The sequence below is a fragment of the Falco rusticolus genome, chromosome 11, assembly GCF_015220075.1.
Source record: "Falco rusticolus isolate bFalRus1 chromosome 11, bFalRus1.pri, whole genome shotgun sequence".
NCBI lineage: Eukaryota > Metazoa > Chordata > Aves > Falconiformes > Falconidae > Falco > Falco rusticolus.
In genome coordinates this window covers 13,782,960-13,810,833 of record NC_051197.1, presented here as the reverse complement: position 1 = coordinate 13,810,833, position 27,874 = coordinate 13,782,960, and the positions used below count along the sequence as shown (strand labels likewise).

At 35.3% G+C, this 27,874-nt stretch overlaps 1 protein-coding gene across 7 annotated transcripts in view; it reads left to right on the top strand.

Annotated features, from left to right (window-relative positions):
- Positions 1 to 27,874, top strand: part of USP33 (ubiquitin specific peptidase 33) — a 42,347-nt gene that overhangs the window by 10,188 nt on the left and 4,285 nt on the right. For 2 of the 7 annotated variants that reach the window (XM_037403779.1, XM_037403780.1), the window contains exons 6-22: positions 1,441 to 1,593; positions 3,821 to 3,920; positions 6,425 to 6,494; positions 7,807 to 7,920; positions 8,620 to 8,698; positions 10,864 to 11,284; positions 11,710 to 11,850; positions 14,679 to 14,791; positions 15,894 to 16,066; positions 16,169 to 16,272; positions 16,857 to 16,890; positions 17,714 to 17,759; positions 18,497 to 18,677; positions 19,944 to 20,070; positions 22,053 to 22,222; positions 23,655 to 23,736; positions 26,124 to 26,232. In XM_037403779.1, coding sequence (XP_037259676.1) covers positions 1,441 to 1,593; positions 3,821 to 3,920; positions 6,425 to 6,494; positions 7,807 to 7,920; positions 8,620 to 8,698; positions 10,864 to 11,284; positions 11,710 to 11,850; positions 14,679 to 14,791; positions 15,894 to 16,066; positions 16,169 to 16,272; positions 16,857 to 16,890; positions 17,714 to 17,759; positions 18,497 to 18,677; positions 19,944 to 20,070; positions 22,053 to 22,222; positions 23,655 to 23,736; positions 26,124 to 26,232 — 2,217 coding nt within the window. Of the gene's footprint in view, positions 1 to 1,440; positions 1,594 to 3,820; positions 3,921 to 6,424; positions 6,495 to 7,806; positions 7,921 to 8,619; positions 8,699 to 10,863; positions 11,285 to 11,709; positions 11,851 to 14,678; positions 14,792 to 15,893; positions 16,067 to 16,168; positions 16,273 to 16,856; positions 16,891 to 17,713; positions 17,760 to 18,496; positions 18,678 to 19,943; positions 20,071 to 22,052; positions 22,223 to 23,654; positions 23,737 to 26,123; positions 26,319 to 27,874 lie in introns of all 7 variants that reach the window. The other 5 variants (XR_005106681.1, XR_005106683.1, XR_005106682.1 and 2 more) reach the window with 5 other exon arrangements.

Sequence of the window (27,874 nt, the reverse complement as noted above, 5' to 3'; positions counted from 1 at the left end):
GTGGTATTTTTTGACAGCTATTTAAGCTGAATCACAGTTCTACAGCCTTTACAATAGATTAATAAGCTGATTGTAGTGCATTTGGGGAACAGATGGCCTCTGAATTTCTTACCTACAATTTTGTACCTCTTGGCTTTCTATGGTGGTTTATTCTTGCTTTACGTGCTGTTTTAGCAATGATATGTACTTGCCAGGTAAGAGAAAGACAATGGGTAGTTTGGTTGCTGTCGGTGACATCTTTGTCTTAATTTTCTTGTTACTTAATTTTAACTTCTGGATAGTAAGTCCTCTTCTGGATTTTTTTTTTTTTATCCCAGTAAAAACCTCATTACAGTCAGTAAAATGGGAGAAACAAGGCTGACGTGAATCAGTTTATTTGTGCTTACTCCAGTCCACTCTCCTGTAGTGGACACTGCCTCAAGGCTGACGGTGCCACAAATCATGTTCATTGTCCCCACTTCAAGAAAACTAGTAAGCTGTTGCTCTAGAGACTTGTAATTATTTATGCAGCTGAAGCTGCAGAATCAAGCATATTCTCATGATTAAAATTGTCCAAGATATTGACATAATCTGATGTTTCTGATGTTTTTTTAGCAGGGGGAGGGCTACTTAATGAAATTGTAGCCCACACTTTATATTAAAAGCCTTGTTCTTGTACCAGGCCTTATTAAATGAGAGGAGGAGGAACTTGGGCATCCTGCAGAAATTGTAGTATTTTCCTAATTTCTAGCAAATCCCTCATTGCTTATAAACCTGGATGGTGCTGACATATAAGGAAGAAATACAGGAAGGATTGGTGGAAATACATGGAAGATGAAAGCAACTGTATGCACAATCTTATAGTAAGCAAAGAGGTTAAAGAAAGAAAGATTAGAACTGTAAAATATTCTTGATCTGTCAAATTTTTATATTGCTTCGCAGGATAAAGTTGTCAGCAAGAGAACTAATAGTCTAGAATATTTATTTTCCTATGAGCACCTCTTGCTGTAACTGAACTAAAAGTCTTACCTTACTCTTCTGATTGTTAAATAGCTTGAATTTCCTACAGCAAACCAACAGAAATAAATGCTGCCTTTAATGTAGAGCAGTCAGCTGCCATTATGAGCAGTAGCAGACATTCCTGGAAAATTGGTTTGTTGTACATTGTAATGCTTCTGGCAATAGGCTTTCTTCTTATTTTTGTAATTACACAGAGTAATTGTCATATATCAGATATGACAACAGCTTAGATTCTGATTGTACCTTGTTGCTATTTTGAGTGACTTGTACTAAAACTGAGTGTTGGATAGTTCGTGCTTAATTTCAGTAATTTAATTGGTATTTTTTTAATATTCTACCATATTTGTTTCATTGTTGAAAGATCTTGGAGCTTGCATCATGTAGCAATATTTAATTATTCCAAATTTCTGAATCACAGTTTTGGCTTTTGTTCTGTTTTAGGAGACGAAACACTGCCTAACTGTCAACCTGACTACGCTCCGTGTTTGGTGTTATGCCTGTAGTAAGGAAGTATTCCTGGATAGAAAATTAGGATCTCATTCTCCGTTACCAAATGCAAGACTGTCTCACCAAGCACAAGAAAATAGTGTGCAGGTATTTTTTAACCCAATGAAACAAAGGCAGCTGCAGCCTTGTGGTAAACACTGTGTCTTCTCTCAAGTGAGAGACGGCCTTTTCCTCCTTTCTTGTGGCTGAACTACTTTCTCTATTTTTATAAAATTTCTTTTAAAAGATGGTGTCTAGCTTCTGTGTTCTGTTTCTGTGTACTGCATGCTTCCTAAGAATGCTTTTTTAATCTTATTGTCTAATTGTTTGTAATCTGCAATAAAATGTAAGGTACAGAAAAAGCACGGTAAAATTTAAGGTTACAGGATTGGAATAGTTCATCTGTACTTCCCCATTCTGTCAGTTTTTGAAAATGTTGTTTACAGAACTCATTGCAGTAATTGCTGACGAACTTTCAGGAAGTGGCAGAATGCCTTTAGTATGTGTTTTTGGATACTTACCCGAGATACAAATTCATTCATACAACCGCAGTACTTTTAGAGAAATATATGCTAATCATTAACCTCATTCAGCTAGTAATATAAGACGCTTAAATGGATTCCTGTAACAGTTTCTGAGGTTTAAACATATCTAGTTTTCAGTGTTGATAAATGACCAAAAAGGTCTTGATTTCTGTGTATGTATATGTGGGTGGGAAAATTTTCCCAGTGGAGTGGTATACACACAAACACTCCTGAGTAGTTACAAATTTAGCTACTATGCAAGAATTTACTAAGAAAGCAGTAGTAACCTGGGTATGTTCTGTATATGTGTGTGATTTTGTTTTAGATTCACAAATACATTGTGTTAGATTCATGTGGAAAAATATGTATCAAACTAGAAATCAGGAGAATGCTATTAGTACGCAATGGCTGTTAAGATTGCCAAGGAGTATAAATATGCCCAGGAGAAAAATATGGCCAGTATCTGGGAAGTTTATATTAGTTGAGTAAGTCACAGGCTTAAGATTGTAGTGTTCTACATGATTATGTTGTCAAAGACAAGACTTTATAAAATGTGCTTAGCTGTGCCTAACTTCACATTTATTAACAATTAACATAGTAACTGAAGAGTAAGATGATGAATAAAGCATTAACTAGTGTTGGAGACAGCTTAGAGGAAAAAAAATGAGAACAGAGGTTAAACAGAATTTTTAAATACACTATTTGCTTCTGCAGTTTTAACAAGGTTTGTTTAGGTTTGGTTTGTTGTTTCATTATCTTCTCCTTGTTACTGGCATCAGTACTGTTCTCTAATATCTTTTATAGATAAGTGTTGTCTTGGAGAAAGTTATGCTGCAATTTCTTAGGTATAATTGTTTGGCATAATGCATGTATATGAAAAAAGGTGTTGCTTCTATCTTGCCTATTTTATGTACTTGTATAAAAATTACAGTAACTCAGTTAAAACTGATATAAATTCAAGTACAGTAATTCTAAAATGGTTTTGCTTGAGTCATAGAGTGGAAGAGATACTGTGTTGCACAGAAAGATGGGTAGTTTTTCAAAGTATGTGGAGAGGAAATATCCTTTAATATTTTCACTTCAAGGCGTAGTATTTAATATGAAGAAAATCTGATAGTTTTCTCATAAAATGCCAACAACTCAATTGGAATAGTACCATGGGAGTATTTTTTTCTTTGTTGTTCAGAAATTCTGATGGCTTGATGTACAGCTGGGATCAGACTTCTGAACTTAAACTGTTTTAATCTTCCAAGTAAATGGGTATAATATACAGAAAAATCAGTAGAACTTAGAAAGTCTGTGAACATTTTGTTTAGAATTTTTATTTATGTGCACAAAAAGATCTTGTAATGTGGTAAATGTCTGCCTGCCTAATACTTTGTTACTCTCTTTCTACGTTTTGCTTCCAGCAGTTTGTGTTCGTCAAATGTAGTGAGCCATCTGGTGGCATATCAAAAATGCGTACACTAACTTTTATGTGATGACTACTGTGTTAGCTTTTCAGTGCTGGCTTACTGTTTGTTATCCAAGGGAAGGAAATACTATAACTTGCTTTGTTTTGATTCTTCAGCTGTTGTCATAAAATCACCGGATGTTGTCACTGCTAATCTGAAAACAAAAACATGGGGCTTTTCTTAGTAAGCCTTGGGGGTAGCTGTGGAATCCTAGTCTCACTTTGTGCAGTGAGATTTCAAAATGCATTCAAATAATTCTTAGTTTGTGGATTTGTTGGTGAGATTATATGTAAACTTAATTAAGGGGAAAATCAATAAATACAAGTAAATATACTTTTTTCTTTTTTTCCTTATAAGGATTTTAAAATACCTAGTAATCCCACGCTGAAGATTCCGCTAGCAGCTGTATTTGATGACTTAGATATAGAAGTGGAAGAAGATGAGTTAAAGACTAGAGGTAATAAAAGCAAAATCCAGTGCTTTATTGCCCATTTATTACATGTGTATGTCTCTACATCTGTTCTCCAGCTATATGCTAGTTCTCTTCTAAGTGGAACCGTTTCCTATTCTGCTCCCAATACAATCTTTAGTTTCAGTTTTATTGCAGCAATCTTTATTTCCCCTCAGAGGAGAGGCTGCAGTGATAAATGTGCACCCATGCAAGCAGCAACAAAAATAAGAAAGCATGTTCCTGTTACATGTGGCAGGTGTTCTAGACACTCTGGTAAAAGTAATTTTTTATAAATCTGTTCTAATGTTTTCTCCTGTCCTATAAGGTTTCTGATTTGAATGCTTTCCTGCATTTTGGGTAACCCTTTTCTGAGCCTGTAGTATCCTAGTGTGGGTTTTTGGGTTTTTGTGGTCGCCTTCTCAGTAATGGATTTCATGCACTGCCAACTTTCTGGTATAAAAGGTTACCCACCTTTAGTAACCCCCCAAGGTTACTAATATTAAACTATTGTAAAGATGAGAGTAGATGAAACCCCAAACAGTGAAGCCTTAATCTCTCATTCCATAAGAACATAATTATTATTCCTTACAAATCTCAAATTGGTATTGATAATTTTAAAAAGGTTATGTGTGTGTGTTAGTAAAGAAAATATTTCTAACTACCATTTTCTCTGAAAATCTGACCAGCAGATTGTTGAGCTATCGTTTTTGAGATACTGATGCATATGTCAAGGCAGTTTGTTTTCCATCAGTGAAGATAAAAGAGTTATTCTAATTTATGGATCTCATTTCTCCTTTACTCATCTACTACCAGCTTTCTTTCTCTTAAGTCTGCTGGCATTGGCCAAAATAACTGCTTTCCCCCTTCTGTTGTCTGGCACAGTCTTTCTGGATATGTCACCACCCCACTAATTTGCCATCTGCCCTTAAATCATTAAACTGTGTGTTTTATTCAGAGTTAGTTTCTCCTACCAATACGTGTAGATGTGTATCTTGTCGTATTAATATTTTTGGGAATGGAATTTGTATAGAAGTAATATACAAGTAGAATTGCAATAAAGTTCCCAGTGATATGACTGTGTTAATACATTTCTCAAATTTAAAGGAAAAAGCTACTTTAGCTCCATTTTAACTTTGTTAAAATTTCTTTTGAAATATCTTTGCAAGAAAAGAAGTTTATTCAAAAACTTTACTTGCAACACTGCAGGCCAGAAAACTGCAGTAGGAGTATCTTTCTGTTATGTATTCTGCTGCTAAAAAAAAAAAAATAAAAATCCTATGACTTTTCTTACCTTCCAATTTCCGTAAGAAGGATTGTTCTTTTTTTGTAACAGAAATTGGAAGGGCAGAATGCAGGTTCAGATGCGAGAAGCTGGACTATATTTCCATTCAGACAGATAAAGAACCTTGTAAAACTTAAAGATGGATTTCTGTGTATTAGAAAATTCAACTGAAGCAATTCATACAGTTTTTTAGATGTAAAAGCATTTTCTTCATAAGTTTTATTTTTCTGCCACAGACTAAGACGATCAGGGTAGTTCCTATATTTCAAGGATTGCATAGAGCCCATGATGCTGATTGCTGAATAATTTAATTTTTCCAGTCTTACTGATTCTTTGCTTATAAATTGTTAGTTGTTTTCTCATACAAAACCAATTTTATTTTGAAATTAATTACTTCATTAATTTAATACTCTAGTAGCTATGAATAGCAATTGTTTCAGATTAGTTTTTTAAAATTGAGATCATACAATAGTTATGATTTGTTTAAGTAGCCTCTCCTCAAATGTTTAAAGGGTGTTTCTCATGACTCCATAATCACTGAAAGAATATATGTTAATTGTAACTTTTATGTGTGTGGAAAAACTATATGTGGATATCAGTAAAGAAAGTAAACAATCTGGGCTTGAAAATAAATTCTGTTGGGAAATCTAAACTGAGCAGTCTGTGTATAAAAACTAAGGGTATACAATTGACATAGAAAAAGACTGGTTGTAGCAAATTATAATTCTGATTCTGGAGTAATCACATGCTGAGTAGATTTTGAACGTTTGGTGCAAACGTTTGCTGACTACTAGCATGAACTTGAGACAAAAGAATGAAATCTTCCTTGAGAAGCTTTTGGTGATAATGCTTAACAGTTACAAATGCAGCGTGGCAACAATTTAACTGGGCAGGTAAATCATTAAGTTCAAGTAAAACTTAAATATTGAAAAACATATTTTAAATTACAATCTGCAGCTGTCATAAAACATCAAAAGTTATAAGATAAATACAGTCTAATTGTCTGAAGTGTTTTAGTCAGCCAAGATCAAAACACTTAATTACTACTTCTAGTGATTAGTATTCCTTTAGGAGTCCTCTGTTTCTTCTAGTTACACCTCTGCATCATAATTGGCATCAGAAGTGTTACATGAGTATTTGAATTAGTACATATTTTCTAGGAAGTATTTTCCTTAATATGTCTTGTATTGGATTAACAGACTCACTGAATATTTATGGTGTTTTTCAGGTCTAACAGGATTAAAAAATATTGGAAACACTTGTTACATGAATGCAGCTTTACAAGCTCTTTCCAACTGGTAAGGAAAATGATTGTAAATGTAACTTTATATTTGCTTATACATGCAGTTTCTGAAGACAGACTTAATGATTTTGAAGGGCTGCACTACCATGGAATAAGACATGTATTTGTTTAATCTCAGTTTTACGTACTACAAACAGTTGTGTCACTGATAGGAAAAACAAGTATTGTGGTATATGGGCTACTCAGCTTTTTCTCTGTTTCTTTCTAATTCCTCACTGTTCTAAGTGAAAATATATGCAGTTCTAGAAACTGGAAGAAAATCTGATAAAAGCTATTAAATTTGTGGGTTGTTTATTTTTACTGCTACAGAAGAAGTCAAAGGAAATGCATAAGAATAAATCCTAATTAAAAAAAGAGACACGTTAAGATCAAAAGGTCCAAATTCAGTCCTTACAAACAATGCATCTGGGACAGTCTATGCTAAATCATCCTAGGCAAAACTAGAATACAAACTCTTATTATCCCATGGGGATACCAGACAAGTTCATGAAGGAGAAATCTACAAACTCTGGAGAGATAAAAATACTATCCAACTCTAAAGATTCTTGCACTAGAAATGGTTAGGCAGGGACAGTACTTGAGCATATGCCATATATGCTTACTGTATGCATCTGCTTTCGGCTGCAGTCCAAGGCAGGATACAGGGCTAAGCAGACCTCACTGAGATCCTTTGTTGAGGTGGAGGAGTACTGAGGCAAAGCTCTCTGGAAGGTAAAGAAGTGGACAAGGCATCTAATCATGAGGAAATGGTTCTGTTGAGAAATGCCAGATTTTGCAAGTACGCTGGGCTATCTCCTTTCCTGGATAAAAATAGGTCCAATCTTTATGAGGGATTGTGACTTCAAAAGGGGGCTTGAAGGGGAGTATGTGAGTTGGCAACACTGCATGAAGTAAACAGATAATAATCATTTAAGTATAAATTACTTACCTACAAACATCATGCGTCACTATTGGATTCTAGAGAAAAGATGTGTTTAAGATGCTATTTATGCACTGGGCTTATGGTGAATGTTGCTGTAGTGGTATGTATGTACTTCTGTGATGGCTAGAAGGAATAGCTTTGAATTTGAATCCCATTACACATTTATAGTGCTTTAACAAAGTCAGAATGTATTTGAGGAACAGTGTTGCTGTACTGCTGAAGTTATTCTACTAGGAAAGGTTTGGTTGCAGCATTTAAGGATGTAGGAAATGGAATTGTTCAATGATGCAATAGTATTACTTTTTAATAATTTTGTATGAAATGCAGATTTTGTCTTGTATTTTAACAACCTGAAAAAAATCAATACTTTCTTCTTTTTAATCAGCCCACCTTTGACACACTTTTTTCTTGATTGTGGAGGCTTAGCCCGAACAGATAAGAAACCAGCAATTTGTAAGAGTTACCTCAAGCTGATGACAGAGCTCTGGCACAAAAGCAGGTATTGCATCATTTTAGTGATGAAATGGTTGCAAATGAACTCCAGAGTCATGAAGGAGGCATTAATCTCTAAATGAAGGAAGGAAAGACTAACTTGCAGGATTTAAACACTCCTTATAACATGCTCTTTTCCACGTCTACCAAAGATAGGACAAATAATTGATGTAAGTTGCGGTAAGAAAGATCTGACAAGAATTAAATGATTAACACTATACAAAGTAGCATTAAGCTTTTAAAAATAAGTTTATATCTGCCAGAAATACATTTAAAATGCTGAACTACTTTATCCTTTCTGTGTCAATCATTCTGTATCGATGTTCTATCAGTTTATTTCCTTGTATGGAAATTGTTATTTCTGTCCAAGAAAGTACTTCAAAATATAAGTACAAAAATAAAGAAACAGTAATTGTGCATAGTGCCAAGTATATGTCTGAATTGTTGTCTGATTTTCTGGCAAGAAATATGGCATAAAAGGCCTGATACAGTCTCTGTTTCTGTTGGATGACAGATGTTAAAAAAACTGTATAGTTAATAATTCAATACCAGTATTACATTTGGTTAAGGTCAATATTATTGGTGTTAGATGTGTTACAGTTCAGTTGCAGGGAAAATTATGATCCCAGTGATTATAGAAAATTCCATTTAAATGCTTCCTTTTTAATGTATATTTATATATTTAAAACTTTTTCTTTTTATTTAGGCCTGGTTCTGTTGTTCCTACTGGTTTATTTCAAGGAATTAAAACTGTTAATCCAACGTTTCGAGGCTACTCTCAACAGGTAAAACTTTCTGATGTCTTTTAAATCTGCCTAAGCCATAAAGTTATCTCTTATTTTTAACACGAATGCTTAAGATACCATGCTTTCTGTATTTGTTTAAAGCAAATTCACCATAAACTTTAGTTCATGTTTCAAATGTAGATCAGCTGAAGTGAAACCATCAACAGAAGCCAGGTTTTATGTTCATTTGTATCAAATACTTGAAAGGCCTGCAACTTCTGAGAATAATTCCTTTTCCATTTTTTCAAGAAAATTAAAATAATGTGTATCTGAAACTTTTCCTTTGTGTGAAAGAATGCTGCTAATATTTGCTAACTCCTAGAAAACAAGATAAATGTGTTCGAAAATAAAAAAGAATATAATAGATCTTTTTATTCTTCTACCAGTTACATTTTAAAAATAAATTAAATACACAGTATCCAATTTTCATTTAGTATTTTTGAAAGAAAAAAAACAAACCAACCACAAAACAAAACCACCATCCGCTGCTGTGTGTTTTGTAAGCAGTATTGTGGGAACTGTAAATTGGTAACTTAATAATCTATGCCTATTTAATATATAGTAAAGGCATTCTTCAGTTGATTCTTTATACAGTATCTTGCTGCATTCATACAGTTTGCAGTACGTCATTAAAAGCTTTTGGACTAGTGGAAAAATTGAAACCTTGTAATTAGAAAAGCTTACTAATATCTTCCAAGAATCTGCTGTTACTCAAAGGAAGAATTTTGCTGTTTCAGTTACCATGTTTCGTATTTGTGGAGTGGAGTTTTAGAACATGTTTTAATGTTGAAACACTGCATGTAGCTGTAAAGTAAATGTTTAAATAGTAATTTGATTTTTTTAATTTACTCATTAATTTCTTATGAGCCATATGTGTTTCTGGAAAAGTAGAAAATTGATCTTGATAATCAAAAAGAAACTGTATGACAACTTCGTTCTCAGAGCTTTGGACAGTGATGAGAATGCCTTTTTCCATGCAGAGCAACACTTAATGAGAACCTTTTTAGCTTCTGCCTGGATCACACTTCAGTTGCATGTTCAGTAGATTTCACGGCAGCAATTAAAACAAAGCAGTTCTTTCGTGACCAACACTCTCCTGTTGCCCAGCCTTGCAAGCTGGGCAGCCATGTCCAATCTCCAGGGAGAAAAAGGAATTATTTTGCTCAGTGAAGAATGGTTATCAGTTAATGTGTCTCGAGGTTTGAGTCACAGGGGTTTTTTGTGTGTGTGAAAGGATTACCAGGAAATAGACATATTAATGACTTTTTTTTTTCATTACCCAAACGTGATAGTTGTAGCCTTTAAGAAAAAGAATGTTTTCTAGTCAGCAGTTGTGAGCCTTAATAAGTAATTGCTATGATGGATGGGAATGTTAAGCAGCAAAAATCATTACTATGAACAACCAAAATACAAAAAGGAAAATAAAAGAAGCAGTAGTAGTTGCCAAGAAGTGGCTATTGTTTTCTCCCATGCTTGCTTTATTAGATACTCTCTGTTGCCAGGAATCAAGCTGCTGCGTGGATTGTTGAAATTTAGTGGCTTTTAAGATTATTTCCAAACACAGATTAGAGTAGTAGTAATAATCAACAGCTCTTTGTGGAAACACTGATAGTTGAGGAATCTTGTCCAGGCTTGAGAAGAAGAATTAAAATCTTATTATGACAGTATGATGCAATTGGAAAGACAAGCTAAGTACACCATAATACTTTTTAATGAAGTACTTCGGTGTCCAATGAAAGCAAGGCTGTGGTTGCTTTGCTGTAGATGCTGTGTGAAGTTTTAAAAAACTGTCTCTAAAATGTTCCATTAGCAGCAAAGCTGCAGTCTGACCACACTGTTGGTAGTTGCTTCAGTTACATTTATCATTCATCTAAGCTATGGCAGTATTTTGTAGAAGTAAACTTTTTGGGAATTGAAGCATTTCTGGGAGAAACTTGTATGACAAGGTTACTTGTGACATGCAAGAAACAGATGCAGGAAACAAGTGTGTGGCCTGGAAATGAAATTTCTTTTGAACATTAGACTTGGGACAGAGGAATTTACCTTCTCGTTCTTTAACAGCCAGCTATAGCTTTCATTTTAGTTATCTGTATCTTTTCCTGATATGACTTTAATATCTTGCAAATATAATGGAATAATATTGTAAAACTTGTTTAAAATCCTAGGATGCACAAGAATTTTTGCGTTGTCTAATGGATTTGCTTCACGAAGAACTTAAAGAACCAGTTGTGGAACTGGAAGATGCCCAGCCTATGAGTGTAGACGAGGGTATGGAAGAAGACAAGAGCCAGTCAGATGTAGGCTTTCAGCCCCGTGAATCTTGTGGTACCTATGATAAAACTGAAAATGATGCTATTTTCAAACCTGTCCTAGAGGATCCCGCAGAGACAACCATGTTAATTCAGGATGATGATAACAACTCAGTCACATCCAAAGACTGGCAGAAAGAAAAAATACCAAGCAACAAGCTTAAACGAGCAAATTCTATGGAAGACTTGGAAAAAGAAACAAACACTGCTTCAGAGACCACTGAATTTTTAAATAATCAGGGAACTGTCAAAGTACAGATACACAGTAGATTCTCAGGTAATACATTATTAATATGTGATTGAAATAATCAAATTCTTAGCCAGAATATCTCTGTGAGTGGAAATGAGTTGTAGAATACAGTAGAGAGGTCAAATAGCATAGGTGGATTTACTTGTAAACAATGCACCTTTTTAATTTGTTTTTTCAGTATAGATGTTCTGAATTCAATTTGAATTCCTTTGAAAAGCTAAAGACCTTTAAAAAGCTTAGCCTTATTGGGTAAGGTTTCAGATAACCCAGAGGAGTGGGGGGTTTTGATTTTGTTCTTAACGTAAAAGGTATGTGAATTGAAATTGTCCTTCATTTCTAAATGGCCAGTGACCTGACAGTATTGTTAAATAAATTGCATGACCATTGTGTCTGTTCATCCTGCAGTAAATATTTTTGTGGAATATATGAAATAATGCAAATATTAATTGCAGAGTACATCAGTGATGTCCACATGAATGATATATCTGCAGCCCAAACCCCATCATCGAATGAAGGGATGAACACACGCTTATCAAACAGTCCTCCAAAATCATTCTCATCGTGCTCTTCACTGGCACCAGTCCACAAAAAAGGTATAGGCCCTTTATTTTCTCCTTCTTGGTACTGAATTTCTCAGTATTAGTTTTCGTTTTGGTGTTTGTTGTGTCTTGTGTAGCAATGCAATGTTGTTCCTAAGGATTTATTTTTATTTTTAATCTCCTATCACTAGTGGTGAGAGGAAGCATTATCTAAGCTGGACATATGATAAGACTCCTTTTACTTCTGTAAAGTCCTGATTCTTTTGAAGCATGGATTGTATTTGCCTCTGCTTTGGGAGAGTGGAATAATATTTTTTGACAGCTTTCTCAATTGCACTGGTTTGTAGAGAGGGGTAATGTGAAAAGTTAATACCCTCAGAAAGGCGATGCTTTACCAGAAAACAAGCACATTGGTTCATCAGCAGAAGGTTCAGTAAGTCAATGTTTTTAGTCTATTAAGATCTAAGGAGCCATGTGTACCTATACTCTAGATAGATTGTAAATGCTAGCTGCTTTCTGGTTGTTACTGTCTCTGCAATGTAGAGTATTTCCTTTGGTGCGTTCCACAGTACAATATATTTATCAGCATCCAGAATGTTTAGACTTTTGCTGCCTTTAAATACAAGACAGTGCAGCTTTAGGGCACAAGGAACAATATATAATTTCTTTTTTCCCCTCATTTGTCTAAGAGTAGACTATTTTAATAAAAGCTTGTCTTTTGGAACATGCTTTTAAGGCTAGCATTAAACCAAACTAAACAACTCCAGCAACTTTAATAGTGTGATGCTTTTTCATTCAAGAGGCTGTCCAGGATAAGTTCTGAAAATGTTCATGTTGTCCTTCTAATGCTCTAGCATTGGTGCTGAATGACAATGATTTAATGGGCTTAAATCGTTGATCTCCTTGGTTCATTTGTTCAGCAGTTTTGACGCTACATCTGTCATGCACTACTGTCTCCACCATTACAGGAAGGTTTTAGACAAACTGAAGTGAGTCTGCCAGAAGAGGTACTAGGTGGCTGGAGCCTGTCGTGTACAAGGAGAGGCTGAGAGAGTGGCGTTTGTTCAGCCTGGAGAAGGACAGGCTAAAGGGGAACTGTTGCTGTCATCAGCATTATAAGTATAGAGAAGGCAGAGCCAGGCTTTCCTTGAAGCCATGCAGCAAATAGAAATTTTCCCTTCTGCAGCTTGCTTCCATTTCTATTAGGTGGAAGGAAAAAAAATCTTTCCAATGAATGGTTGAATACTGGAACAGAGGCAGGAACCCAGAGATACCCCAAGGTTCTTGGATATTCCAGAGTTCAACTAAAGCTGCTTTGAACAGTGTGTGTTCAAAGAAGACTGTGCCAGGTGATATCCAAAGGTCTCTTCCAATCTTCGACTATTGATTTTTGCCACTTCCTAATAATGTAACTCCTGGTCATCTTTATTGAGTACTGAGGGAACAGATATGTATGCAATAGAATGGACTAGGGGAGTACCGCAGCAGCCATTTGAAAGCTCAGAAATTGTTGGGGTTTTAATTCCCCATAATACTAGAGGAATTCCCTAGTGTGCCTGGGGCTTGTGTCTGGGGGCTGACACCTAGTTACAATGCACCTGTTCCCTTCTTCTCTTCCATTTCCCCCTTGCTTAAAGCACATGGTATCTGTGGGGTGCCACAATTCTAAGATGGCATTTCTTCCTGCTGTTTGTCAGTGTGGATAAATACAGCACATCTTCCACATTACTGATAAATAAAGACTTTAGAACCATCTTAAAGCAGTTCAGTGACAAAATAAGTGATTGAAAGGAACCTTACATAATTCTGGGCAAAAGGCTTTATGAGGCAGTTTGTGCCCATAATAAATAAAATATGTATGATGCACTGTGAAAAAGAGGGGTTTTCTGATGACTTCTAGCAGCCGTTCTTTCTGCTGGAAGTACTTCTGAATTCAGACTCTTTTTATTATTTTGGACAGACTTCTTGGTATGGGATGATACAGAGACAATATATAATGCTGGACAGTGAAGAGAAAAGAGTACTTGCTTACGGGCAAACTCTTTATGTACAAAGGAGCCTTGGGAGGATGTGTTTTATGTGAAAGATTTATTGGAGTAATTCAGTTTCCTTCTCACTGTAATTATTTCCATGTTTCACTGCCTGGCTTGTTACTGGCTGTCAGCATTTTGGCAGAGTTTGCCTTTGACTCCTACGAGACTTTTGAGTGGTCTTTTGGGTAATACACTGACTCCAGAAGAGGTTTTGTGGTCTTCATTTCAGCCTACCATTCCAGTAATCTATAGAGCCCAAGAGACTGCTCTGCTGTGTTTACCTAATTAGTAGTGGATTTGAGTGGGGAGCTTGGAGTTTTACTTTATCTTTTTTTTTTTTTGTAGGCTGCTCTTAGGCTGGACTCTAGTACTACATTTACTTCAACCCACTGTCATCAGTGTTGTGATACAATAAGCTTGTGTATGAGCTCTTCGGCCCAGCATGCTTAAAACTTCCTGGAAAGATGCGATCAAATTAAATATCAGATAGAATGCGTCTTTTTAAGTTTCAGTCCTGGGGAATTCTTGCCAAAACAAATCATGTAGCAGTAAGCTATAGTTTTCAAGACCGGCAGTTTGAGTTTTACTTAAATAGAGGCAAAATTTTGTGGTCTTTGTACCCTACAAACTACTTGAGGAACCTCCATGAATTGCCTGGTATTAGTAGTATTTCTAAGAAATATTTAGTTAATAGAAAACAGGGCTTGGCTTTTTTTATTTTTGGCTATATTTGGCTATAATTTAACCCTAAATATGTGTGGTGTCTAATTATATTATGCAAAGTTATGGGAAATCAGAATCTGCTATATCTTAGTTTACTTTCAGCATTTTATTTTTGTAATTTTACAGTTTCAGCTGTATCATCACCAAAAAGGAAGAAGCGCAAGAAGTACAGGAGTGTTATCTCTGATATATTTGATGGGACTATAATAAGCTCAGTACAGTGCTTGACTTGTGATCGGGTGAGTAAGGAGGGGAAGTTCTAGCTCTTAATGTTTTGTTTTGGTGGGTTTTTTTGAGAATTGGCTTACAACAAGAATGGAGAAAGAGGCTTGCTCTTCAACTTCACTTGGGTATAACCTAATGCATACCTGCTACTGTCATAAGTTTTTAGGTACATAATGGTACAAAGAAACGTAAAAGTTTGTAGTCTAATTGGGCTGCTGTAACAGTCTCATCAGGTAGACTGAGAATAAGAAAATTCATGTCTTTCAAAAAATCCAAGTAAAGACACAGATGATACGAATCATTAATTGCTTTCTGAAGTTGTCCTCTACTGCGAGATGTAGTGCAACATAAGAACAGTTTATTTCTTTCTGTACTATTTGCTCATAGAATTACTTAGAACAACATACATGATCATTTTAGAAAAGTCAGTTACTTAAATATGTCTAGTGGACCACTTCCGTTTCAAAGCAATAGTATCAAATATTGGATAACCAAATCTTTGGACTGGGGACAAGTTTCTCAACATAAGGTTTAAACGTAAGCCTGATGCAGTTAAATGCCCTTACTGCTTCCCTTGTTTTAGATCTAAGAATACCAAGACCTCAGGGTAACCTGGTGAGCAAGTTCAAAAAACAAATAAGTTTGCTTGATGTTTTACTCTGTGACTGTGATCATTAAACCCAGCATGGAAGCAGGAAAATGCACAGCTGGGTCTCTCTTGCAGTGGTTCCCGTTACATCAGGTCAAGCTAACGTCAAAGTGAAATACTGTCAAAACAGTGGACTGAAGCTTTCTGAAACTAGCTTGCGTAACCGGAGCCTGAGGCAAAAATCGTAGTGCTTTGTATGACTAGTAGGTAGACAAATAATTAATAATGACTGGAAAAGAAAAAGTTTGTTATAACAATGTGCAGTTCACTCTCAAATGGTTTTTTTTTCTTCCTCTGTTTTAGAAAATGAATTCTTACGTCTCCTTATTTTATACTTAATTTGCTACCTAGTGGAATTTTCAGCTATGTGGTGACTTAATAGTTACTGGTGAACTTCACAGAATTCAATTTAATTGCTGTTTCTCTTCAAGCTTAACTTTATTTTGTTTCATTTGTTTCTTCTTTAGCTTTCTGTAACTCTGGAGACCTTTCAGGATTTGTCCTTGCCTATTCCAGGTAAGGAAGATCTTGCTAAACTCCATTCTGCAAGTCATCAGACATCTCTAGTCAAGACAGGATCATGTGGAGAAGCGTATGCCCCCCAGGGATGGATAGCTTTTTTTATGGAATATTTCAAAAGGTAAATAATATTTACCCTGTTTTATTTATTTATCTACTTTGAAATTCCAGTTTCTGCTCTTCTGGCAGAACATTTGTTGGTTTTCTTTCTTTTCTGTCAATGATGTTTCAGGTTTGTTGTCTCATGTGTTCCTAGCTGGTTTTGGGGTCCAGTTGTAACCTTACAAGATTGTCTTGCTGCCTTTTTCGCCAGAGATGAGCTCAAGGGTAAGAGGTTAATTACATAAACATGTTTCTTCTGGTTTTTTTCCTCCTATCACAATAAGCTGATTAATATCTCCTTAGCTTCATGCAATTAAGCAAAGGCCACCTGTTAGACTGTAATACAGTCATTCCTTGCTCTTATGGGATCATTCATTTCAAAAAGGTAAGCTTCTCACTCAACTGAATATTCGAGGCGAGAAATGCCCATGAAAACTGCTTTAGAAATGTCAAGTAAATCTGAATTTGGTTGAATGAAATGGTATCAGCTGAAGGTTAATAAAAATTTCAAACCCCACTATTTTAATGCTCATTCTCATAACCTTCATTTAGACCTAGTAAATTATTTCCCTTTTAAATTATTCACCATTGTCTCTTCGGATTATGCTGTACTGCTTCATAGTTGAAAGCATAAAACCTGAGACCCTTTCTGTTTAGTTGCTACGGTCGACTCTTACAACTGTTAAATATTGAATGCACCCTAAAGATAAGTTCCCTTGAAACTGTTACATATCGAATGTATGTGCTTGAAGGATAAGTATTTGTATTTAGAGAGTAATGGCTGGTTTTCTTCTTCCTGATGTTGGCAGGTGATAACATGTACAGCTGTGGAAGGTGTAAAAAGTAAGCTGGCTCTTACCTTGTTTGTTTTAACTTGTCTTCATTTGAGTGCTTTAATGCCTCTGTTAGTCAAGAGGCATTTATTTCTTTTGGATGTGTTGGAGTACTATTAATCTTTTGCTACATCCTTGTGTTCTGGCTGTCAGGAATTTAGTGTAGGGAAGGTGCAGCTGTCAGGGAGCACTGACTTGTCATTCCATATTGCAAACCAAACGTGCTTAATTCTTTTTCATTTCCCTTACAATTTTAGAGCTTTCTAAATTGTTTTTGATTGATAAAAATAAAAGCTTTTACCCCTCTGTATTACCAGCAGGTTTAATTGATGTGCAGCAGGTCACTTAGTTGTGTTAAAAATAAATAAATGTGCTATGGCTTCAAATACTAAAGAACCAAGAAACAGAAGTGTTCTGAAGACTGCTCAAAGCCTTAATGTTATTCTTTGCTATATCACTGGTGATCTGCTGTAGGTAATTTCTTAAAAATAAACCTGGTTGGTTTCTTTTTTGCTGAACGATCAGCTTTCATGAAGCTTAAAATTCTTTATGCTAAGAAAAACTGTTAGCTAGATAGAACTAGATTATCTGTACTTACTGCTTTGAATTTTTCAGCAGTACAGATTGTCTTTTCTTCCCAAGTGTGACTGTTTGTATCATTTTGGCTACTCCACGTCTAGTCTACATTCCAGAAATATTTTGGGTTTACTACAGTGATGTTCAGCTTAGACTTTTGCTGATGTAGCACAATAAAGTAAAACCTTTTCAGAACTAAGTGTTGCTTGTTTTGATTTGGGTTTTTTTTATTTATTTTTATTTCTTTCTTTGCTTAGGTTAAGAAATGGAGTGAAATTCTGCAAAGTGCAGAAATTTCCTGAGGTACTGTTACTACATGCACTTTAAAGCACTTTTTCTGCATGATTAGGAATGTGGTAAGACTAATGAGTTGCATGAAGTAAACTGTGTTTATAGTGTTATATGATGAAAGCTTATCTTCATATTGGCATTTAAGAATGTGAGCAACATTTGGTTATTCACCCTGTAGGAAAGTGAACCTTGTACATGAAAAGTAAGTTAGAATAATGGGGGTTTTCTATGTTGTTACTGTCAGTCTGCAGAGCTTGTTTATACTGTAGATTGTAGAATTAAATAACACAGCCATACTGGAAATCTTTTCTATAAGTAATGCTTGTAACTTTACATTTTAAAAGTAATCCATTCTTACACTTCAAAACATGAGTTGGACTGCAATAATCATGAAGAATTAATGTTCCTCTTGACAAGATTGTGCAATAGGTGCATTGAGGAAGAAAAAAGGTATGTTTTTTACCACTGCATCAGTGTTAGTAACTGTTCAGGACTGTTTTGTTTTTTATACTGTCAGTAAGATAAGGCTTCAGTAATTACAAATTCATTTCTAACTTCTTGAGCTGCAATTGATTTAAAAAAACCCAACAACCTGTGGAACATCGAGCTTGTGATCATTGCCTCAGGCTGTAGAGAAAAGTCATCCTTTTGGGATGATAAAAGGAAAAGATGGCATACACAGTGTAGTTATTAAACATCAAATAGTACCATGTACAGTTCTTGAGTGAATCTGTCGATCCTTCTTACAGATATTGTGCATTCATCTCAAAAGATTTAGACATGAACTTATGTTTTCTACAAAAATTGGGACCCATGTGTCCTTTCCCTTGGAAGGCCTTGATCTTCAGCCCTTCCTTGCAAAGGACAGTCCAGCTCAAATCATGACTTATGATCTTCTATCTGTCATCTGCCATCATGGAACTGCCAGCAGTAAGTATGAAATTGTTTTGTCTTTGCAGTTGATTTGCAGTTGATATTCATATTGGCACTTCTGTTCAAGGATGTTACCCGTGCAGTGAAAGGTAGATGGAAGAGCATTGTTAATTAAGTGAAAGATAAATGCTGTGATTTTTACCTTGAACTGTAAGATGGCTTGTTCCTAGAGTTGACACATTTTTGAAATTGTATGGCATACCTAAATAAAATTGTAGGCGGAAAAAAAATTAACAGATCCTGGAATATCAAGTAAAAAACCCTATATGCACTGTTGAATGTGAACAGCATAAATGTACAAATAATGTTACCTGCCATCAGATGACCAGTTGATCAGCTGTTCTACACAGCTGCTGTTTGTCTAGAGTTTGGATGGTTTGTATGCCTTACTGTTTTGGAAAGAGTTCATAAAGCGCCACAAAGACACAAGTAACTTTTTTTTGAAGATGTGCTCTTGGATGATCACTGCCGATTAACCCCAAAACAGGCAATAACTGTTATTTATGGGTAGTGATGAGTAGCTGAATAAACATCTTTTTGCTATATGTCAAGCTTGTTTCTGTGTAGGTGCTTTCAGTATTTATAAGATTTGGAAAATAGGAGAAAGAAAAGTTTAAAGCTAGAAACTTGATAGAATTTTATAGAAGTTACCCACACCCTCATACTCACCAAACTCAAGGTATTCATTGTTTAGAAGAAGTTGTTTCCATTTTTTCAGGATGCTTTTTCATCTTCCATTTAGTGCTTGCTGAATGATGTTTCTTGTAATCAGTTTAGTAGATATTTTTTTTAATTTAATTACCAGCCATTTAATTTGTTTGAAAATAGTAATAATTTAAAATATATTATGAATAGTCTTCAAAACATAGTTAAGTATGGTCTTGATATCATGGAGCTGTTACACATCTATAAAGCACTCAAAGATTTAAAAAGAGTTCGTTGTGGAAACTGATTGAGGTAAGTTGTTCAGACAGTTCTTACTCTTGATTTGAATATTGTGGTTCAGGAGTGCATTAGACAACAAGCTGCTTGAAGAATTCAAGAATATGCTGAAAGTGGTGTCCCTAATTTCCACGAGCTGATAGAAATTCAGAAAAAAAAGCTGATCCTGAGTTTGAGAGAAGTTAATGTGCAGGTCATGTCTGCTAATGATACGATGTTTCTCCCATTTTAGACTTGCATTTTTTTTTCCTTTTCATGTATTGCAGAGTAAAATAGGCAACTCTGAATACTTTCTAATAGCTTTTGCTTCTAACGCTTTAGGTGGGCATTATATAGCTTATTGTCGCAACAATTTAAATAATTTGTGGTATGAATTTGATGACCAGAGCGTCACAGAAGTATCAGAATCCACAGTGCAAAATGCAGAAGCCTATGTTCTCTTCTACAGGTAAGAAATTATAAGTTCAGTCATACTCATGTAAGTCAGGTATGTAAATACCTTTTTAAGCGGTTGGGTAGCTTTCAGAAATTAGCTGCCACACAAGAATTATAATGGAAGAATTTGACCAACCAGAAAAGCCTGTGCTGGAGAGAGACTTTTAATTGTTCAGTTATGTCCTTAACACTTGCTCTGTCACTGCTAAAACATGTATGGAACTTAAAATGAAAATTAAATCTGCATAAATAAAGTGTATTGAGATGACTAGAAAGAGAACTTCAAGCAGCTGTTAGAACTAGCCATCAATTACCTTGTTTTTAATTAGAGGAAAGGAATTCTGCACAAGGGGAGTTTTTGCACACAGACTCTTAACTGTTAGAGCTCTAAAGGGAATTGTGGAAAGTCTTTAGCAGATGGGATGTGGAACAACAGAGGTTTTACTGTCTTGTAATTTAATTTCAGGGAATTTATAGGCTGGTCTTTTCCTGGAAGTGGAAATGAAAGGCGAGAAGTCATGCTATTATCTTCAGTCTAAGGAATTTTTGTACTTTAAATAAGAGCAACTTAACTCAATTTTAAAATTCTAGATTTCTGGTGTTGAGATCAAATTTCCACTAAAAGTTGACTCTGAAATAGATTGTATCAGAGTTGCACAAGAAGGAAGATGTTCTGTGGATGTTTTAACTTTCATTAGGAGCACTCACACCTGCCACTGTCCCAGCTAAGCCTGTGAGCCTGATCCGGTAGGGCTTTTATAAGCCGTGTGGAAGCCATGCTGTATGGCCAAGAAAGAACTCTGTACCTGATCGTGGGCAAACACATTAAAATGAATAATAGAATAGCATTCATAAAATTTGGTATTAAAAAAGAATATATGCACAAAATACATCTTTCAGTGTGTTTCAGAAAGAGATTTATGTATCTTAAAGGAGATATGTATACATTTTTAAATTACAGCTGGAAAGCAAACTTACCTACTTGAGTTTCATTTTCAGACTTTTAAAGTTTTTGTTAAATAATTTTGATCTGAATTTAAACAGGTAATGTATTTTTAATCTGGTTCATAGCATATGCTTTTTCGTACTCTTTTAACCTTGTTGTTTTAGCCATTAGATCTGTCTGAAGCTTTTCTATTTGAAGCTATTTGAGTCAGCTTTGACCCCATAAATTAACAGAGGTGGTCCAGCTTTGTGTGATGCTAAGTGAAGTTTCAGATCAGAATTTTGGAGGATTTCACTGGTTCAAATATGCTTTTGGAGAAGAGACCTGCTATTCAATTAAAAACAGGAGAGCAGAGATACTTCCAGTTGGACAGCAGCAACAGGCTCAGTGAGAAGAGTAGGGGGATACAGGAAAAGTAAGGGAATTACCTGATCCACTTACTGTTCAGTCTTACTTCTGAAGGTAAGTAAGGAACATTTGCCCAAGGAGTACTGCTTGCAAAGCTTTATTTAGCTCACAAGATGCACAGAGCAGGTGGGCAGAGCCACATCCCCTCCTGCGGGTAGTAAGCACTCTGCAGTATAGTCTGCTCTCTGTGTTGTAGTCCCAGCTATTTGCTTTCCCAGGCTGGTAGTAGGTTGAATGGGAACTGTCGGGGGTCTCTGAGTCGTTGAACTGAGCAGGCAAAAGTTTTCTTGTAAGCATGGAACACCTGTGCCGTGGGTTGTTGGAGTTAAGGGCAAGCATAGGTTTGACACAGCCAGCGTTCTTTGCTGCCCTTCCTGCTCTGTACCGAATCCTGTGACACATGGGTCTGTAACGTGACAGTCTGGTTTCCTGCCACACATTTAGATGGTGGCTCTGACTGTGCATAAAAGGTGCAAGTTTTCTCACATGCTGAGTCAACTACTTCATGCTAGTAGAACTGTGAAGTATAGATTTGGCACAGGTAATTTACTTGAAAGTACAGTTTTCTTTTCACAAAGTGAATTATTTTGCACTGTATAAAAGGATGTATGTTTGTTTAATGGTTTCTACTTCGGTAATAGAAAGAGCAGTGAAGAAGCACAGAGAGAGAGACGGAGGATATCAGGTCTACTGAATATGATGGAACCAAGTCTTCTGCAGTTCTATGTTTCCAGACAGTGGCTAAATAAATTCAAGACTTTTGCAGAGCCAGGACCAATTTCAAATAATGACTTTCTCTGTGTGCATGGAGGTGAGACTGTAACTGAGTATCATTTTAAAAGAATTTGTTACCCTGTAGCTATACAGAGTTCTACACTTGTTTCAGTATACTAAGTTCATATATATATTTGAATATCCTAAGTTCATATTATAACTTTCTATAACTTCTTAGCTAAAGTAGAACTATAACTTCTAAGTAAATTACTTCTCTCATTTTAGTATCCGACTGGCTGGAAATGATAGTTTGAAGTTCTCCTGTTTTCTTTTCTCCACACGTTTGATTTTGTTTATAAACGTTCTTGATTCTTAAAGAGGAACAGTTTGGCATACCTGCTTGCTTCCTGAACATGTATATTCCCATTTCTAAAAATCCTGCCAGTTTGTCATCATCCTTAATGCTCTGGTATACCAATCTAAATCTTCTCAGCTGTGTGCTAGAAGCAACAAGAAGGTTTGAAAGCTGTGGAACAAGAAATTGGTCTGATGCAGAGCGTTCACTGCATAGCAGTGTGAAAATAGAGTAGTAACTCTGTATATTTGGTATAGGAGCATAAAAATTTTACTTTATGCTAAATGTTAATAAAAATGAGAGAATTAGATTAAAGCAAAATTTATTTGGGAAAATACCTGTATTTGAGTGCTGACATTCCAAGAAGTCACTGCTATGTGGTATTCTTACACCTATTTTTCTAATGAAAAATACAGCTGTATTAGATTAGCAGCTATAGGTGCTGCCCCAGTTGCTGAACTGAACTTTTAACATAGGAATACTGTGCCTCTATAGCAATTTGCCGAGTGTGCAGGTGAGCTCTTGTGGTTGTGGCCTTTTGCAGAGTTACAGCAGATGACTCTTGTTGTACAAGTGCCCAAACTACTAAATTTTCCCTATTCAAAAGAATTCCTGCATAACACATTGCTGCTTATCATGCAGTTCAACTCAGTGCTTCTAATTCTGCAAACACCTCTGTTTCTACCTCCCTCAAGATTTCACTCCTTTCAAGCATTCATGTTGTTTGAAGTAATTCAAAAAGGTCTACAGCAAATAAGTTAATATTTGAATAAACATTTTGCTAACCTGTTTACATGCATAAAAAAACATTAGTCACTCTTTAACATTTTAATTGTATACCTTAAGAAGCATTGAATTGGTATCTAGAAAGGATTGTAGTGCTTTAATTGTAATCTTTCATTACAGAAGCAGTTTGCTTCTGCTTTTTACAAACTTTTCAGCCTAATAAGACTAAAATTAGAGTGGTCTCTTTAAATACAGTAATAGATTATACTGTGATAAAACTTTTCACATGATTTCTCTGAATTCATTGAAAGATTGTATTTTTAATTTATTTAGAGACTTCTAACATAGTTTCCTCCCTTCTAACCCCCCAATAAAATCTGCAATTCTCTTTTTTTTTTTTTTTTTTTTTTTGTGTGTTGATGTTGGGGTTTTTTTGTTGCTACTGCAGGTGTTCCTCCACACAAAGCTAACTTCATAGAGGACCTAGTTGTAATGCTACCTCAAAATATATGGGATAATCTGTATAGCAGGTAAGTTTTGTACTGTAACTGGAAAAAAAACAGTGATATGGTTTGAGAGCAAATACATGCCAAGCAGACACATCAGACTTTAGAACTAGTGGCTCAGAAAAATACATATATACACTAGGCGCAAAGCTAAGTGAAGGTATTGCAAATGGCTGATTTATATAATTTGCTTGTGCAAAGTAATGCTAAAAGCCTACTTAAAGTAGTGTGTTACTGGGCTAATACTCGAGTATTAAACCAATAAACGTGTATGGTATGTACAAAATGACACAAAGTAGGTCAGCAAAGTATACTTTGCAAGTGGTATTTTGAAAGAGCTCTCTGTATCAGCTTCCTGTTCTCTGTTGGCTGGAGACAGCTTTTCTTTTATGTTGGCTTTGAATCCATAGCCTCAGCTGCCAGTACTGCTTCAAAATAACTTCTATCTAAGCATTCCGTGTAACTGCTCCACACTTTCTAATGTAGGTCAGGCTTAAGTGCTTGCTTATAAAGAAGGGATTCTTGCAAGGCGTGTCTCCTTTTAAAGTAACAAAAAGCTGCAGAAGAGCTTTGCTGATGACCTTAAGGACTCTGTATTGCACTTGCATTAAATATTTTTAGCTCTAAGTTCCTGCCACCTAAGCACTATACCTAAAGGGCTGGGTTTTTTTTTGTTTTAAAGTTTCAATGGACACAAGTGAAAAATAGAAACAATACTATTTCCAGTTTATTTCCATTTTCCTAGATGTACCAAATTTTTATTTGAACTGACAAAGGCATTATCTGTTTTCTATATGCAGAAATATTTGCTAAATCTGAAGGAAAATGTTTTTAAATGTCTCATTAATTCCTCTTTTCTATAAACTTGTTTTAACATGACAAATGTCAATTGTTTGATAGAAAGGCAGAAGCCTCAGAGATGATAGGGTCCTCCAGATTATGAGGTATTCCAGAAGAGAGGTATGAACTGTAATTGCTAAACATTTATCTGTTCTGTGTGGCTTCCCGACTGGCGCACGCACCCTTCAACAACACAGAGTAGCTCTGAAGCAACTGTGTTTTGCTTTTTGTCTTCCTGCTATCTGGGAATTATGGGAGAGTACCTTTGCTGCGGAGGGTGAGAATTCAGGGTGAAGAAGCCATTTTGGGTGGAAGCTGACTTTTACTGAAAGAGTATTAAGGAAAAGGAGATTTGTCTAGGTTGCCAGTTGCCAATCCATGTCCCAAACACACGTATTTTGCTGCTCACGTGGCATTACTTCAATTCCAAATACTCTAGTTGCTTTGAGATAATGTATATAATCCATACTTGACCTATTTCAGTTAAAAACTTGTGAACTTATCAGTGCAGTCTAAAGACAAAGTTTCATTTTCAGAGGTGCAATGTAGGTGGTATGTGACTGATGAAACGTATGTCTTTGTTAAGTTGGGATGATTGAGTATATACCAAAAAACTTGTATGTATGAGTGCTGTCGTACTGAAATAATGCTTTGATTTTCAGTTAAAATACAACACTTATGTATTTTGGGGGTAAAAATACTATCTCAAATAATTTTTTTTATGGACCGACAAACATACAAGTCTAAAAGGGAAGAAAAACCAACACCTTCCGTTGCAGATTTTTGTTTAATTTTTTCCACTCTTGTTTAAGAATTTTCATGTTTTGCACTTTAATTCATGCCTTGAACTTTCATGTTGCTATACTTAAGAGCACTGTCTTTTATCTCATTTAATGTAAGATTTTTGGAATAAAATCTAAAGTTTTAGAAAAGAAACAAAATTGGAAGAGAACACTGCTCTGACAAAAATATTCAACTAGGAAGTAGAACCTGCAGTGTCCTTATTATAATGTGTATTTTAATCTGACGTTTCTGTTGTACTAAATGTATCTCTTATGACTGCTACTCATTCAAGAATACTCTCTTTATCAGGCTTGTGGTTTCCAGGCTTAGCAAATGCTGCCCGTGTTCATAATGATACACACATACGCATCTGTATCTCCTGTGCCTCTCAGTAACAGTACCTCTGCAGACTTCCATGTATGTTGTTTCATCCATAAGCTGTTTCTTAGAGGCCTTTAATAAAATCACACATGATGTATATTTAACAGAATACTTGTTCACTGACATGTTCTTCCCATAGTAATGTCCTTTGAAGTATGTGATACAGCAGAATTTGAGATGGTTTGTACTGGCTTTAGGCAGTCAGAACTTGGAAGACGGTTATGATCTAGGATGGAGAACAGAATATCACTAGGAAAATAGATGATGGTATTTGTGGATCAGTGTGACTGGCATGTATCAGATTTCTGTTATGTATTATAAGAAGCTGACACGATGTCTATAGGTGCATGATCTTTTTACATGGTATTTTCCACAAAGTTAATGATGGTTTTTTACTTTTACTGCAGGTATGGAGGAGGACCAGCTGTTAACCATCTGTATGTTTGTCACACCTGCCAAATAGAGTCTGAAAGAATTGAAAAAAGAAGGAAAAATGAATTGGAAATGTTTATTCGGGTAAAAAAGTAAACACTTATTCATTCTGCTTTTTGACATCACCTGACACTCATGACTTGACCCAAGGGGTTACCAGAAGTGCATAGGTGATATGGAAACATACTTAGAGAAAATATTTAATGTTTCTTAAACTGCATTTTTATAGTATGGAAACAGTGCAGCCACATGAGCAGTTGTTCTTTATACACTGTCAGTGATCTGTTCTGTGCAATCCAATAAGGTTTAAGTGCAGTAATACCGTGCAAGCAAAAAGTTAATCATGACCTTTAATTCTAATTTTAACAACGTCGTTAAAGATATTAAAAACCATAAATAATTCAGCATGAAGTAAACACCTTAGTATTGTAATGGATCTGTAAAATTAATATCAAGCAGCTACTATATTTTCCATGAGTTAAAGATTATGTGCATGAGTCTGCATGGTAAAATAACTAGTAGTAATGATTTTGTAATTCTTAAAGCAAAAATGAGTTTTGAAGTTTTCAGTGAAAATAAATGCAGAGATATTGGAGTCCCATTTCTGCTATCTTAATTCATGGGAGAGAGAAAAACAGAATTGTAGCTTTTCTCTTGGTTCTCTTTGTGCTTTAATCACACTTCAGAGATTGTGTCAGCTTTTCCATGTTTTAGCTGGTATTTCAACTTCTTGGTAATAGATTTTTCTTTAGTCTGGGTTACCACTGGATAGTGATTATTATTAACAACATTGAGTCAACCTCATTTGCTTTAGCAATCGGTATCTTCCCAGTGTAAACAATGATTGTATGTGCACAATTGTGCAAGTATTGTAATGGGTTAGCAGAGAAAATTCTGTTATAGTCTATAAAGAATGCTTTAGTGAATGATTGCAAAACTTACTTTATATGGAACCCTAAGAAGTTTTGTTGATGCTTGAGGTTTATGGTTTCAAGGGGGAAGTACAGCTGTATTATTACAGAGCTAAAAGATTAAGGTATTAAAAGTTTACATGACCCTTTACATGTTTCTTAATAACATTGCAAAAAGATCTGTAGTGTCTGAAAAGGAATAAAATGTTAAACTTCCTAAAATCTTAATTTAAAAAATATATATATATTTTAATAAATATAGAAACAAATTTAGTGAAATGCAACTGAAACTCTTTACCCAGCTGTTTTTTGTAATGTATACAGTCACTTACATTGCCTTGCAACAGAAACTTGGAGAACTAGGATGTGATTATTTTTTTTTTTTTAATTAAAATAGTAGGAACAAAAAGTATCTTGTGTGTTTTAAACTGAATCAAAGAAAAGTCATGAAAAGTCCTAGTGCATTAGTTCTCTGTGTCTTGCTTGGAATCGTATTGGCATCTGTTCAAAGTATTTGGGGAAAAGCAAACAGTTCATCACACAAAGAACCTTCTATAAAATTATGGACCAAATCTTTCAAAGCACTCTTCTATTTTATAAAAATAAGTTTTCTCCTTTCTTTTGTTACTTCAAACTTCAGCCTTCACAGCAATTACCCAGTAGTGTTTGATGGGTAAGCACTTGTGCTTTAGAAGAAATTGTTGCTGTTTTCAGGAAAAAATAAATAAATTCTCAAGTAAAGAATAAATCATCTTTTAATATGAAGGTTTCGACTACATCAAAATCTCACCTTGTGAATTCACCAGGTGTTAACT